The sequence below is a fragment of the Orcinus orca genome, chromosome 5 (assembly GCF_937001465.1).
Source record: "Orcinus orca chromosome 5, mOrcOrc1.1, whole genome shotgun sequence".
NCBI lineage: Eukaryota > Metazoa > Chordata > Mammalia > Artiodactyla > Delphinidae > Orcinus > Orcinus orca.
The window spans coordinates 143,678,831-143,695,402 of NC_064563.1; the positions used below are offsets into that span (position 1 = coordinate 143,678,831).

General features: G+C 44.7%; 1 protein-coding gene across 1 annotated transcript in view; it reads left to right on the forward strand.

The window, feature by feature from the left end:
- PCP4 (Purkinje cell protein 4) overlaps positions 1–16,572 on the forward strand; it is a 56,020-nt gene that overhangs the window by 10,497 nt on the left and 28,951 nt on the right. The window contains exon 2 of the mRNA XM_033418336.2: positions 16,178–16,229. Within this exon, the coding sequence (XP_033274227.1) occupies positions 16,178–16,229 (52 nt within the window). The remainder of the gene's footprint in view (positions 1–16,177; positions 16,230–16,572) is intronic.

Sequence of the window (16,572 nt, forward strand, 5' to 3'; positions counted from 1 at the left end):
AGCCGACCCCCTCACCCTCCCACCCCAATCACACATGAAGTTGGTAAATGTCAGTATTGCTACTCTTGTACAATGTCTCATAAAGATCTCTGTTCACAAAGTTTCCTTCTGCATCGTCCAGCAGAGTTTCCTTGACTTTGAGTTTACACCAGTGGTCTTCATTCCTTGCCTTACCCTCCTTGGCTCTGTTTGAAAGTGCAAGACCATTCTAAACCCCCAAAATCAAACTCTTAGAAAATGTTTGCTCAGGCAACAGAGTCCTTTTCTATGGCAAAACCATTGCACGTACAGGCAGACCTTGGAGATATTTTGGGTTCAGTTCCAGACCAATGGAACTGAAATAAAGTGAATATCTCAATAAAGGGACTCACGCAAATGTTTTTGTTTCCCAGTGCGTACAAAATTTACATTTACACTGCACTGTAGTCTATTATTAAGTGTGCAATAGCATTATGTCTAAGAAAAAGTACCTACCTTAATTAAAAATGCTGTATTGCTGAAAAGATGCTATCATCTGAGCCTTCAGCGAGTCATACTCATTTTGCACAGTCACATCAAAGATGACTGATCAGAGATCACCATAACAAATATAATAACGAAAAAGTTTGAAACATTGTGAGAGTTACCAAAATGTGACACAGAGACACAAAGTGAGTAAATGCTTTTGGAAAAATGGCGCCAATAGACTTGCTTGACATACTGTTGCCACAAATCTTCAATTTGTAAAAAATGCAATATTTGCAAAGTGCAGTAAAACGAGATATGCCTGTTATTGGTATTTACTTACCCTCTCAAATTTCTGTTTGCCTTCTAGATTATGAATATTTAAAAGACAGAGACTGTGTCTTCTACACCCTTTCATCTGCTCAGCACATACCATTCAACCCACATTGATGGAGAATCCATTATATGTTGGACATTGTGCTGGGTGAACGGACCCCTCCCCTCAAAGAGCTTATAGGCTACTGGGGGAGACAGAGTTCACATAAAATTAACTGGACGACAGGGTCCATACAGGGTACGGGGCTACTCATTGTATAGACCAAGTGCCAGGGAAGCATTGGTTAACGTCATTGTGCAGACCTGGAAAGGGGAAGAAGGATGTGACCTGCAAAACTTTCCCAAAGAGTCAATGCTTACAAAAGTAGGAGCTCAGTACATGTTGGTTGAAGAATAACCACCATAACTAATGGTTAATCTTAAAAGTCATATATGTTAGAACCTCATGCGAATTTAGCAATCTTCAGGTCCAATGAATGGATACACATCTATTAGGATACTATTCAGTTATCCCTTGGTATCCTAGGGGGATTGGTTGGTTCCAGGACCACCCTGCCCACGGATGGATACCAATCCAAAGATGCTCAAGTCCCTTATATAAAATGGCATAATATTTGCATATAACCTACACACATCCTCCCACATACTTTAAATCATCTCCAGATTACTTATAATGCCTAATACAATGTAAATTATGTCAATAGTTGTAAATACAATGTAAGTGCTAAGTAAATAGTTGCTAGCATGCAGCAAATTCAAGTTTTGCTTTTTGGAACTTTCTGGAATTTTTAAAAAATATTTTAAATCTGCGGTTGGTTGAATCTCAGATTCAGAACTGTCGGATACGGAGGGCTGACAGTAGTTGATTTCTAACTCCTGCTTAGTGATGTAAATTGCTTTAAACATGCTGGACATTTTCTTCATCCTTATTAATGAATAGTTGGGTTCTACTGACTTGTCATATCTTTCTTTAAAAGTGTTAAGTGAAAATAAATCTGTTCAGTACTTTGGAAGCAGATTACATGAGGACAGTCAATACGATTTTTGGAATTGTGCATATTGTGTTATTTTAAAAGTTCCATATTCTGATTGTGAGAAATGCCTAAGTGAATTTAGATATGCCTGTAATCTATCTTCTGTGAGGGTATTAACATTTGTCCATGGCAGAATATCATTGCACGCTTTGTATCTCAGAGCCCCGGGGGGCTTGTTACTCATTATTATTATTTTCTTGTCTTTGGAGTTCGTTCAGGGCGTGGGCTCATCCCTGTATTTATAGCTCAGTTCTCACATATGCATAAGTCCTGTTCAAAATACCGAGATAATACAGTGTCACATCGCAAATATTATTTCTGGCAATGTTCTCTACCTCCAAAATGTGGGCCATTTTACTTCCTCTTGATGTCTTCTTAAAATAGATGTAGCCATTTGTCAATCTGTACTTCCACCAAATACCTCTTGCAAGTTCACTGTTATTTTTTCATCTAGATTTTGTCTTTCCCAGCTTCAGAGCAGATTCAGTTCACTTGCGGGGCACTGTTTTGTGAATTTCCACATCACCCTTTTTATGCTGAGTTCTTGCTGAGAGCCAGATTTGACTGAAATGCATGCAAGAGCTTCCCCGCAGTTGAATTTTGGATGAGGATTTGGAATTCTCACCTGACACAAATATATATGCCGTGTAATATAACTGTAGGGTCACAAGCAGGGGCCTCAGGGGACCTTGCTCTGCTCCTGTGTCCCTTCAGTATTACAACAAGGAAGCAGGACAGGGGCTGAAGAGTAGAGCAGATTCCCATCAGAAACGAGGCCACTTAAAAACAAGCCACAGCTCTGTCATCTTTTGCTCCAGTCCACCTCTACCATAAACCTCTTTCCAGGTGACAGGAGCTCAGAGCTGGGCAGTCTAAGTGAGCCTGTCACTGGGTGGTGGGGAGAAGACCAGTGACACGATTTGGGGGACAGTGAAAAATAGAAATGTGGTGCTCCATGTTGAACATGATGAAGAATTTCGAGAACGTGATGCCAAGTGTGGGCCCTTTAAGTGAGGGACCCTGTAGGGGACTGCAAGTGTCACAGGGCCACAGGGCTGGCCCCGTGAGGTGGAGGAAGGGAGGTGTGGAAATGGGGGCTGCCGATTGCCTTTTAGTGAAAAAAACAAAACTAAAAATAGAACTACCATATGACCCAGCAACCCACTACTGGGCATATACCCTGAGAAAACCATAATTCGAAAAGAGTCATGTACCAAAATGTTCATTGCAGCTCTATTTACAATAGCCAGGACATGGAAGCAACCTAAGTGTCCATCGACAGATGAATGGATAAAGAAGATGTGGCACATATATACAATGGAATATTACTCAGCCATAAAAGGAAATGAAACTGAGTCATTTGTAGTGAGGTGGATGGACCTAGAGTCTGTCAAATAGAGTGAAGAAAGTCAGAAAGAGAAAAACAAATACCATATGCTAACACATATATATGGAATCTAAGAAAAAAAAAAGTTCTGAAGAACCTAGGGGCAGGACAGGAATAAAGACACAGACGTAGAGAATGGACTCGAGGACATGGGGAGGGGGAAGCTGGGACGAAGTGAGAGAGTGGCATGGACTTACAAATACTACCAAATGTAAAATAGATAGCTAGTGGGAAGCACCCACATAGCACAGGGAGATCAGCTCAGTGCTTTGTGACCACCTAGAGGAGTGGGATAGGGAGGGTGGGAGGGAGACGCAGGAAGGAGGATATACGGGGATATATGTATATGTATAGCTGATTCACTTTATTACAAAGCAGAAACTAACACACCATTGTAAAGCAATTATATTCCAATTAAGATGTTAAAAAAAAACAAAACAGAGAGACAGAGTGCTGCAACATAATTCCATTATCTCTTTGCCATGCTTGGAGCTTTTTATATATGGTTTTCCCCTCTCCAAGTGGAGGCTTCCGGAATGGCCCACGCCTGACCATGGAAGCAGGGTGGCTTGAGGGTCTTAGCTACAAATCAGATGCAGCTTTCATGCCAGCTTGGAGGAAGCCCACCCAGGGACATGCTTGAACAAGGAATCGATGATGCTGTCTGACCCTGTGGGACTGTCATGAGGTTGGAGCCATAAAACTGATTCAAAAACACTTGGAAAGCATATATTTTTTAAAGGCCATATAAATGCTAAGCTATAACTTCAATGTGAAAAACTCCCCTGAGTCGGATTCCAAACGTCTTTACTGAGTGAGGTTGCTGGCTCTGAGGGGCCCGTTTCGTCCTGAGACTTTTCCTGCACTTAAGCCTTCCATCCTCACCCTTTTCTCCTTGTGTGTGTGATGTCAGGGGACACAGAGGGCAGGTGTGTTATGCTTGTCCAATTAAGGGAACATTTTTGGGCTTGGGAAGTACAAAGCTCTAACCATAGTAAGAACCAGGTGGGCGGGTATGAGACAGGTTGGTGGCGTGAGCTCCCTTCATTTTTCACAGCCCCGTCCCTGGAAGGCAACCTTCAACTAAATTACAGCTGGGTTTTGTTTTCCAGCAAATTAAATTGTTCTGGATTTCGGAGGGATTTGAAAATAAAATTTGGAGCAATATTGCTTGTGAAGAAGGCAGAGACATTAGACTGAGCTGGTCAGTGCATCTGGGTGGGTGGGGCCTGTGTATGTTTTGTTTTAAGTGGAGATAGTGCTAGAATTTTCACCTCCCCAGGGGGCAGCTGATTCAATGGCCCATGTAGCTTTTTTCTTTTGTTCATTTTATTTATTTATTTTTGAAGCACAGTTGATTTACAGTGTTGTGTTAGTTTCAGGTGTACAGCAAAGTGAGTCATTTATACAGACATATATATATATATATATATATATATATTCTTTTTCAGATTCTTTTCCCTTATAGGTTATTACAAAATATAGAGTTCCCTGTGCTCTACGGAAGGTCCTTGTTGTTTATCTATTTTATATATAGTATAGCTTTTCTGCTGTCTTCTAATTTCTAATTCACTTCTTGAGCTGTGACAGCTGATGTAGGACAAAGCCTTCCCCTCTCTTCCAAAAGTATAAAACCTCAGACTTCTACCATGTTCTGAAGCTATTTTTGTTTTACTTGAGTGGGGAAAAAATCCCTGGCTACTTCTTTATTACCAAAAAGAAAGACACTAGCTTCTGAAGCCTGGAACAGCCCCCTTTTGGAGAAGCCCACGGAGTAGCGAGTGGGGCTGAGTCAACGTCTGCGCTCCGTCACAACAAGTCAACGTACAGGGACCGAGCTTTGGCTTTTTCTTAGGAGGAGTGTCCAGGCAAGAGTTTATGAAGCTAGTTAAACGTGTGAAAATAAATCGGGACACCCAGACAGAGTGAATTACGGAGAGAGAGCTGTCTGCAGGGTCCTGGAGCCCTGTTCTAGCATCTTACAGATCCTTGGGGCTTTCAGAGATGGCCCAGGCAGGTTGAGTTGACTGTGGCTGTATATTGACCCCCACGTCCTTTTATTCAAGCTCAGACTTGGGGAGAGTCTGCCGATTGGGTGAGAGGCACACACGATGTAAGGGGGTCACTAGGTCCTTCCAGCTTCCTTCCACCTTCCTTCTCTGGTCATCGTCTACCCTCCTTCTGCATCTTCTCTTTCTAGAAAGAAAATAAATCAGTGATTTATACCAAACACACAAATGCATCCACAGCAGAAACAGAGGTCCAGGGAACTTCAAGTGAAAGTACCAACAACTAACAGGCAGAGGCTGCATAGTTTATGAAAAGAAATGAACATGCAGACCAATATTCTGTCTTTGGATTCTCATCATAGCCATGTGAAATACATGCTTAATTTAATCGTATTTATGTTAATTTTCCACGAAGAAGAAACTGAGCAGGTGAAGAAGCAGCTGAATGAAATCACTTGTTCAGGGTCCTTCAGCCACATTTGAGAGCTGGGTTTCCTCGTTCCTCAAACTGCTGAGCCCCGTATGCCTCCGTTACCTTAACTTACTGCAAGTTGAATACGATGGAAAAGAAGGAGGCATTTGTCTTTCCAAGTCTCTTTTACCATTACTTGGCAGTCTGACTTTTTTCTAGGGACCACATCTAGGTAATGTGACTATTTTTATCTCATTGAATTCTCACAACCTGATGAGGTTGGTGTATTGTTACGCCCATTTTATAGAAGCAGAAACTGAGGCTCAGAGAAGTTAAGTGTTGTGAGCAGGGTCACACAGCTGCTAAGTGACAGGGCTGGAGAGCCTGGACAGCCTGATTCCAGGGCTCTCTTTCTTTTCTTTTTTTTAAAGTCAGGTTTATTAAGGTATATTTTATATACAGTAAAATTACCCTTTTTAAAGTTGTACAGTGGATGAGTTTTGACATGTTTACAGTCTTACACTTGCGATACAGACTATCAGACTATATAGACTATCAGACTCCCAGAAGTTCTTTTGTTTCCCTTTGGAGTCAGTCCCCTGGCTCTACTCTTAGCCCCAGAACCCAGGTTCTTCAGTATCACACCTTAAATAAAAGTAAGCCCAACTGGTTATGCAAGGTGTTTACAGTGTCTAGAGAATAGCACGATCACATAGTTGAAAATAATTTAAATCGTATATTGCAACAATTTCCAAATGGTCCTTTACAGTTGAGAACTGATGTATTAGAAATGTAAAAAAAAATGACCAGGGAGGGGTGACGATCCGGGTCCTTGTCAATCACTCCAGGGTCTCACAGAGCAGACAGGGTATGCTGTGAAGTAGGGGGTGCTCAGCTTCCGCACAGCAGCCTCAGCGCAGTCTCCACTTGGGTGTCTGTCCTGGCCCTTAAACTGACGCTCAGCATCGCTACCTGATCCCACTCGTGGGGCCTGGCTCTGGCCAGGCTGCTGTGACCACGCAGAAACCAGCGAGGAGCTTCCGGCCAGCAGGGCCCCTCTGCCGTCGCTCTGTCCTGCATCACTGTCGGCACCCGTGTAGCTGCAGACAAGGACGTCCGTGATGCAGCTGGGAAAGCCCTGGCTCTGGGCTGATTCTGGGTCACGCCGTGTGGTTTAAAGAGAACACTTACCTTCTTTTGAGCCCGAGACAGCATGCTGCCTCCGTGCACTTCGGGGTTCAGGAGGGAATTCAGCCCCCTCCCACAGAATGGCACACCCATGGAGAGCAGGCACCCAAAGGGATGCGGAAGGAGGACGCCCCTGTGCTCTCTGGGACCAGGGTCCAGGGCACGCGGGGCAAGGCCTGTGCAGAGCTTTCTTCTATGTGCATCTAGAGTTCAGCCCAAGTGGAGGACTCTGTTCTCTGACGTGCTGCTTATTTGCATTATTCGTTTGCCAGGACTGCTGTAACAAATCCCACAGACCAGCTGCCTTAAACCGTAGAAGTATATTCTCTCTTGGTCCTGGAGGCCACGAGTCCGAGGTCAAGGTATCGGCAGGGCTGGTTTTTGCTGAGGGCTGTGAAGGAGAATCTGCTCTGGGTTTCTGTCCTTGGCTTGTAGATGACATCTTCTCCCTTTGTCTCATCATACTGTCCTCCCTCTATGCATGTCTGTGTCCAAATTTCCCCTTTTTATAAGGACACCAGCCTATTGGATTAAGGCCTGTCTTAATGACCTCACTTTAACTTGATCACCTCTGTAAGGACCCGATCTCCCAATCAGGCCACTTTCTGAGGTCCTGGGGGTTAGGGCTCCAATTCTGGGGACACACAATTCAACAAATAACACTGCAAATGTGGTGGTGCCTTCCACCCAATTTCAAAGACCATTTGGAACCTTCCATGCCTTTCATTTTCAAGGAGAATTGACAGCAACACATGTCATCGTGACTCTTTGTTGAGCTAAGTTGAATAAATGAAGCAAAGTGATTTTATTGGCATATTTGAGATACGTGGATTTGAAAATTTAGAGGTATTTACTGCAAATGAATTTAATAGGACATGAACTCATCCCACGATGAACTCATAGGACTCATCATCGCATCTATGAAATCAGAGGATCCCATAGAGAAGCCGTTACATAGCAACTATTCTTTAAATTGCAACCTTTACCTGTTGTGAAATTGTATGGGTGGTATATGCCATTTTTATAAAACGGAGGCTATATTTATGTATGTCCACACAGAAAAAAATGGGAAGCAAATACTCTGGAATATTTCAAGGAAGATTACCTAGATTAACTCTGAATAGTTGGATTATAAGTAGTTTTTTGCTTTCCTCCTTGTGTGTTTATTTTCCAAAATTTTCTTTTCTTGGAAAAGAAGATGGGCACAGAGGAGATTTTTAAGGGTAGAAAATACTAATTTAAAATATATGGCTCTAGGATAAAGTATAAAGCAAATTTCAATAAGGCAAACCACCAATCCCTAAAAATGAGGGATCTTTTTACCATAAAGGTCAGGATGAAAATGCCAGAAGCTGAATACAGTATTTAAGGCGGAATTATTTGTCTTTCAGAGGTGAAAGCAGGGGGCGGAAGAATTAGGAGGAATAATAAAGGTTAATGCATTTGTCATGCAAGATCCTGTCATTTTCTTTTTAACCAACTTTTTGGCTTTCTTTGAAACCCCTGCAGCTGAAGTTCTCTTCTGAAATTGGTTTCTACACCTTTAGGGATTAAATTAGTGGATTTTTTGAATACTCAGTTTTTGGAATGTTACCAGGAGAAATATAGATGATTTTAAAATACTGGTGGCAAGAAATTAAATCAATTCTGTCCTTATCACAAAATGCTGGCAGAAAAGACTCTTCTGCTATTCAGACAGATGCAGGGCCCTTGATTTGGAAGGGGCCTTTCATGGTGTGCCTTTGGAGTCACTGAGAAGCCACTGGTTTAATGACTGTGGTGGCTCTGAGCACCGTCAGCTACCTGCTGGCTGACCCAGCTGTTTGTCTTATTTCACTGCACGATCGCTGTGATTTCCCATCTCTGTCCATTTAAAATCTGATATTTCATCTAAGACACTCACGATCTTTCGTCAATAAAACATTATATATAATGCCGTAGAAACACGCCTTAATATAATACCATAGGAACATGCCTTTTTTGTTTCTTTATAAACACAGTGATCAAAAAACACCTCAGAAGGGTGGGCTGAGATCTTTGGGGCTGGTTCTGCATCTTGTCATCTCTCCTGCGAAGGATATTGACCCTGGTAAGAATATGCAGTATCTGAGCCGTCACGGTCCCTGTGTCCCTTCTACGCCAGACACGGAGATAGGTGTTTTTCCTCTTATTTATGACCCATCTGAGGCTCTGCTTGTCACGATGCTGCCATTTCAGGGGCTCCAGGATCCCTGAACCCATTAGCAGTCTGAATATCAGGATGCAACAGCACAAAAGGAAAACAGTGCCACACAGAAAAATAGCTTCAGAGGAAATGCATCATCGGGGGATAGACGGTGTGAAGTAGCACTTGCTAAACAAGAGCTTCCAAGCCACCCTGAGGATGGGATGGACTTTTCTTTCCCTCTTTTGCCAAATCTCTGCAACTCCCTGGTAGACAGAGTCCAGCAGAGGCCAGATGTTGGGGACAGAGGGGAAAAGATTAAAAGATGCCTTGAAACATGTATTTTCCTTTCCCTTGATACAGAGATGCCATCCACTTGATATTGCCCAATAAATAGTGCCTCTACTGGAAAACTCCTTCACTGATGGACAGACGGGGAGAGCACACTTGCTGCATGTCAGGTCCCTACCTGTGACAGCAGGAGCCAGAGGTTAGCATCTTTCCTTCTCAGGAGGGAACAGAGACTCGATAAGGGATTTCCCCAGCCATGCCCAGCTGGTAGGGTCGCTGGGACTCATGGTCCTCCACAAGATGTGGAACCTCCCCCTTGCCCTCACCCACCCCAGTGTGAGTTGGGGACCCTTTTCCGTGCCCCTGATCTTGGTCATCTTTGGTCAAGCTCTTACCCACCATATGAGATGGTTGGTTTAGTCTCTGTCCCTCTAAGTTGTGAGCCAAGCAAAGTCAGAGGATGTTCCCTTCTCCTGGGGACCCTCAGGGCCCGGCCCAGTGCCTGCCTCATAGAAGGAAAAGTAAATTGTTAGTCCAGGAGCGAGTCACCCCCGGGTTTCTTCCGGGCCTCTGTCTGATGCTAAATCCGTGACCTTCACTGCCCATGGTTTTGTGCATTGGTGAATGTACCTAATTTTGATAATCTGCTTTTGAAAAGAATCTTTCATTTCTTAGCCTGGGAGACACCAGAGTCCTCTAACTGGGGAATTTTCCTAATGCAGCCCCAGTGACAGGCTGACCCCAGGACTCTGAGAAGCCCATTCACTTCCCTCCCCTGATGGCTGGATAACAGGACTGAGAAGAAATGCCTCTGTGAGCCAAAGGCTTCTGTGGGTCCCTCTGTCCTTTGTCCCCTGTGGACCTGGCTCCATGAGGGTTGTCGTCTTTTCTCCAGTGTTGTCAAAGCAAATGCATGCCTAGGGAGAGCTCGTTCCAGAATTTTGTGGCACAATGGGCGAGTTGCTTGGGAAGATGGAGGAAGAAGGGGTGGAGACTTGGGGGGACCCTGGGGACCCTGGGGATGAACAGGGACCCTTACTGCTTCAGAAGGCACTTCGTTCCCCAACTCTAAGGGGCCTTTGGAACTGGTCACCCTCTAGTCACATTGCACCAAATTAAGCATCCAGCCAAGTTCTAGAGTGAAGACAGGTTTATCCACTTAATAGGTATAGATTCAGAAAATATTCTTGGACTGTCCGTTGTGCCCCAAATTTCACCTGCTGGAATTCATTTCATATTTCATTCTTTCCAACCTTCTAGAATGAAAAATAAATATCTTTTCATGGGAACTTGTGTCTTATCCTAAAGATGAAAACAATATATACTGGCTGAATGATTTCCCAAGTAGACATAATCTGTCCAGGGTTCTGAGTTTGCATTAATGAGGAAGCAGGTTTTTGTGATTCCGTGTCCTGTGCGACATATGACTGGCATACCCAGTTTTATGGGTATCAATGGCAAAGTATGAAAGATGAGACCCTCCATGGCAGTATTCTAGAAATCGTATAATAAAAACCCACAGGGCTTCCCTGGTGGCGCAGCAGTTGAGAGTTCGCCTGCCGATGCAGGGGACGCGGGTTCATGCCCCGGTCTGGGAAGATCCCACATGCCGCAGAGTGGCTGGGCCTGTGAACCATGGCCGCTGAGCCTGCGCGTCCAGAGCCTGTACTCTGCAACGGGAGAGGCCACAACAGTGAGAGGCCCGCGTACCGCAAAAAAAACCCCAAAAAAACAAAACCCACAGAATGACAGCACAGATTCATGACTCACAGTCATAGCCCGTGAGAAAGCTGCGGATGAAAAGTTTCTAAGGCCGTATTAGAACAATTTTCTAAATCCTTGAAATGACTTGACTTCTTGAATCTTTTACTTGCTTTGGGGAAACATGTGGCCAGTCCATGGTAGCGCTGCACAGGAGCCTGAGGGAATTTCAGTGGTACGAGCTACCCGTCTTTGTGTACAATGTTGCTATTTTGTTTATGACTTTTTGCAGTACTTTTGACTTTCTAAAATATTGCATTAAGATATTTGCCTTTTTTCAGCTTTATTGAAGTATAATGGACAAATGAAATTGTAACATACTGAAAGTGTACAACCGGATAATTTGACATATATGTATGTTATGAAAGGATTCCCACCATCGAGTTAATTTCCACATCCATCACCTCACATATTTACCTTTCTGGTTCTTTTTGGTGAGAGCTCTTAAGTTTCACACTCTTGGCAAATTTCAATTTTATAACAGAGTGCTATCAACGACAGTCAGCGTGGTATGCACTGGACACTCAGACCTTCCTCATAACTCGGTTTGTACCCTTTTACCCGCGTCTCCTGTTTCCCCCGCCCAGCCCCTGGCAGCCACCATCCTTCTCTCAGCTCCTATGACCCCCAACCCCAGATTGCACATATAAGTGATCCCAGACAGCGTTTGTCCTGATTAATGGGTTTCTTGGGGCCCTCTTAAATTCTGTGCCCAAGGCGAATGCCTCTCTCTCCTAACCCACTGGTGATTACTCCAAGAACTCAGGTTTTGTGATAGATTTCACAAGGAAGAGTAGAGGACTGAGAGGTGACAGCACATGGAGGCTTGGGATGGACACGCAGCAGGCTTGTGTTTGAGACTGTCTGTGATGGGCAGGACGCCAGCATGCTTCCTATTCAAGCCAGCATCGTTGAGACAAGTATTCCTGATGTGTGCACGGCCTCTACGTGTAGCACCAAAGGGGTCAGACACACTGTAATGTCCATTCTGAGCTCAAAGCATAGGACGAAATAGATCTGAAGCCGCCTACGTGCCGGAAAATAGGCGTGGCCTCTTCCACTAGTGAAGCATCTAATATGAAAGGACCGTCCGTGACTTTGCAACTTGGTGGAAAAGAGCCACCCAGCCAAATTGATATGTGAGTGAGGCACCTCTCTCGTGTCACTTGAGGCCCCTGTGGGTGGCCGGCTGGCGTGGGCTCCGCAGACTTCAGGCAGGTCTGAAGTGACAATGTGTCACCTCCTGCCCACACCGTGCGTCCCCACCTCCTTCCCCAGGGCGTCCTCCTTTTTCCCGAGCAGATGCCAGGTTGGAGACGCAGCCCAGACTAGAAGCATCAGGAATTAAGTTCTGTGGCGCATGTCTTGGGTCAGTGCAAGATGGGAGCTGGTGGATCCTGGGACACAGTTCAAGCATTGCCGGAGGGCGCAGGCTCGGGGTCTGGGTGTGCCTGGCGGTGCCAGAGGGATGACGAGTCCTCGCGTGGGCTGTCTGGGCCCCACTCTCCCACTCCCGCCTCATTACTGGCACCTCCCTCCCCAGCTGAGTTGTAGCACAAATGGCTCTTGCCTCAGGCTCCGCTTTCTGAGAAACCAAACTGACCAAACTAAGACATGTTCCTTGTTATTTTCCTGTAGCCCTTGGTGCAAGGGGGCTGTCAGGAAAAATCACTTCAAAAGTCATACTTGTAATGATTTAAAAGCATGATTTAAAATCATACTTTTTTTTTTTTTTTCCGGTACGCGGGCCTCTCACTGTTGTGGCCTCTCCCGTTGCAGAGCACAGGCTCCGGACGCGCAGGCTCAGCGGCCATGGCTCACGGGCCCAGCCGCTCCGCGGCATGTGGGATCTTCCCGGACCGGGGCACGAACCCGTGTCCCCTGCATCGGCAGGCGAACTCTCAACCACTGCACCACCAGGGAAGCCCTGGGCTCCTTTTAATTGGGGTTTTTATTAGACTCTGTAATGCTATCCTTGTATTAGTTAACATCACCGAGGAAGGAAACCTCCCTCCCGAGACCCATGGGAGTTGCCAGGTGAGGGTTTAAGGGCCGAGGACCCAGAGAAGACCTCTCCCGGCCGTTGTTCTGCCTTATTCCCTCACATCACCTCACAACCGCTCTGCAGACATCCCAGCATCATGCAAGCCTCCAGCTTGTGCTGCAGAAGAAGGCGACTCCGATGCTGTGTGTAATGTTAACTTCTTGGGCCGTGTCCTTAGATGGGGACCTAGCATTTCCTGATGGTGAAATGGGCGCGAGAGAGAAGGAGGGGGTTTTAATGGTGATGCATTTTCTCTTAAGTTATTTTTCTCTGTGGTGCTGTCTTCTTTCCCTCCATGTGGAAATCTCCCCACCTGCTGGGGTGGGGCCTCAGGAGGATATTGGGGGAGGCACAGGCTCAGTGGTTCCCAGGGCAACTCTGGAGCCAGTGCTTCTCGGTTGGAGCTCAGGCTTTGCCACCTCCCTGCTGTGTGACCTTGAGCAAGTCCTCTGTGACGGGGGATACGATGTGTAGGGTGATGCTGATGAGGACAGTGGTGCTACCTACCTGGTTAGGGATGCCGTCAGAATTCACTGATGCCCAGGACCACTTGGGGCATGTCTGGCTTTAGCACCTCGACATCCAGCCTGACTCAGACCCTCTCCAGGTACAGATTCAAGGGAATTTCAGCCACCTCACCTGGTGATAAAAAAAAATCACGTGTGTTGACGGCTGTAGACCCCAGGAACAGGAAAGCTATTGGATGTTCCCCCACTGCTCTCAGCCTTGCCTTAAAAATGTCTCCAGGTCTCAAAGAATTCTGAAATGAGGTGCTTTCAAAGACTACTTTTTTTTTGTCAGGATCATTTTCTGATCCGAGACACCATCTCCTTATGACATCTATCAGCTTCATTTTACCTTCATCATATAAGACCTGACCCAAAACCCCTATCTTAGAAATCCTTAAAAATGAACCCCTCTTCTCCCCTGTGCACACTTCATCTTGGTGTTCTTTAGGTTTCTAAAAGGTGATCCTTTATGGAATGACGTATTCACAACATTTGAAAAATGTCAGTGTTTAAGGTATTTAAAGACAGTGGGGCTGGGTGTGCACCTATTTTGTACTTCTATGCCGTTGAATTTGACTTTATTCAACTCTAAAACCCTGTCCTTTTATTCTGTGGAATTCACTTTGTTTTCTGAGTCGTCTATGAATTATGTGAGGAAGGCTGGAGGGGTTAAACCCTGGAGCGGTTCAGCCCCCAGGGGTGGCTGCTGTGCCTCTAGCTTGATCTTTCACGATGGTGATCAGATTTCCATAGAGCAGCGAACTTACCAGCTTTGTGTTTAAAAAGAGGAGACAGAATAAGTACAGGCAAGAAGAAAGTGGCACTTTTACTTGCAAATCGACTGTATTTAAGAAAGGTGTAATTTGGTTTAAATCAAGATGATGTGTATTACAGGTTGAGATTTTAGATAATGATGCCATGACGTGGGGAGCTCAATGGAGTTTATTGACGATCAGTTGATGCTTGGCCAGATGCAGCCTTCTTCCTCCGCGGGAACATGGCAGGTCTGGATTCTGAAAATTCAAGAACTTTCAAGTGAAATATGAAGAAAGAACCCACACTTATCTAGCCTTTCCGTCCACTTCCTGCCAGAGAAAGGTGGTTTTTCTTCTCAGGACGAGGCAGAGCACCCCCGTGACCCCGTGAACTCCCCCGTGGGTGGGAGTTTGAGCTTCTTGTTGACTGAGATGGGGTGTGTGTGTGGAGCGCGCGTGTGTGTGTGTGTGTGCACACGCGTGTGCGGCATGTGTGTGGTGGGGTTGGAAATAAACGGGAGGCTTGGCTTTGCCTCTCTCTCGAGTTATCAAATGTACCAGGTAATAAGCGTACACAGGGATGGTTAATTTTGTTCACATAAGTCTATATCATTCATTCACCCTGTTTATTTACACTAATCAGAACTTGAAAGCAAGATTTTCCCAGATGATCCGGCTTCTGTTAATCAAGTGTTGGCCAAGGACCTGGGAATTTCTCATGACAACCCTGAGCAGTATTGGGAACTGATGATTTTTTTTTTAATATTGTTTTTAGGCTGAAGTCTTGGACCGAAATATAAATTTTAAGGGCAAACTTATCCCTGGTGGAAGTCATCTATATTGATTTTCTCCTTGGTCAGCGCCTTGCCTCTCTTTCCATGATCCCATCAGATAGTTACATAACGATGACAATTCCTTAAAGACACTGACCTTGGCAAGGAAGTCCAGTCTCCAGTGGTAACTTCCATCCAATTAGCTACATGACCTTGGACAAATCAGGCTCCCTGCCTGGCCTCATTTTCTTCACCTGAAATTTAGAGACTTTACAATCACTTTATTTTTTTTCAACTCGAAGCATATTTTCTGATAATGACCAGAAAATTGGATTAATGAAATACTTCTCTCTCTAAGGACTAGAACAATTTAAAACATCATGTTAATTAAAGACAGTCACTGGGTAAGCCTCAAGGAAACATGCTTATACGTTTGCATATACAATACAGTGCACATAGCTCCCCAGACCACATATCCAGAGAATCATGCCCAAAGATTCAAGACTAACCATAATATATTCATACTTTTGGTCGACCTGGTAAAATGAAAACACACAGCTGTTATCAACTGCTATAAACACGGACAGAAAAATAACTCAACAATAGGAGAAACTCTATTGACATAAGATTTTTTAGTTGATTCCAATTTATTTGAAGATGAGGCATTGAACATAGTGAATGGAACAAAACTATAGCAGTGTAATGGTTGACAAAAGGGACAGCTCTGATCTCGCGGCTGGCACGAACTCTTGGCTGTTCCCCTCATATTTTTGATGCTGTTCTGATCCATCAACAGTCTCCTCTCTGGTTTCCTTGTGACTAGTGACTAGTGACTGCATGCATAGAGCAGTGGATCTGGTCCGGTGGGGTGGTGGTCTGTGACGTTCCGGTACATCCTTTCATGGGCTGATCTTTTCCAGGTCTCACGAGCATCATGCTTTAACCATCTGAGCTAAAGTAACATAGAACTTGATATAATGCAAGAGGTATTTGAAGCAATAAGAGAGACGAAAATAATCCTGAAAGTGTCTGATAACAATTTCTTTCTTTTTTTTTTATAATGCCTTTAGCGACAAGGAGCTGGGGCAACCAATGGAAAAGACAAGACATCTGGTGAAAATGGTAAGACCCCATGAATAGTCCAACTACTTACTTTTTTCCCGTCTGTAGCCTTGGGCATATGGCAGGTGCGGATCATAACTTCCATCCTGATCGGCTACTATATACGTCTGCACTTTGGTTTGGAGTGGATTTTAGCAACTCAAAGTAAGCACCGTGGTCTGGCTTTACAAAGAAAACTGAGCTAAATGCAGTGATGAGAACACTTTCCCTCCCAAAGGAGGACTCCCATTTTGGGCAACATGGTTACAATGCAAATATCGTTCTCTGTTTTCTTCATTAGGGTTGGTGAGAATCGTCCGAGTTGGTGTGAGGATAAAATGAGATCAAATGAGAGAAGCGCTTT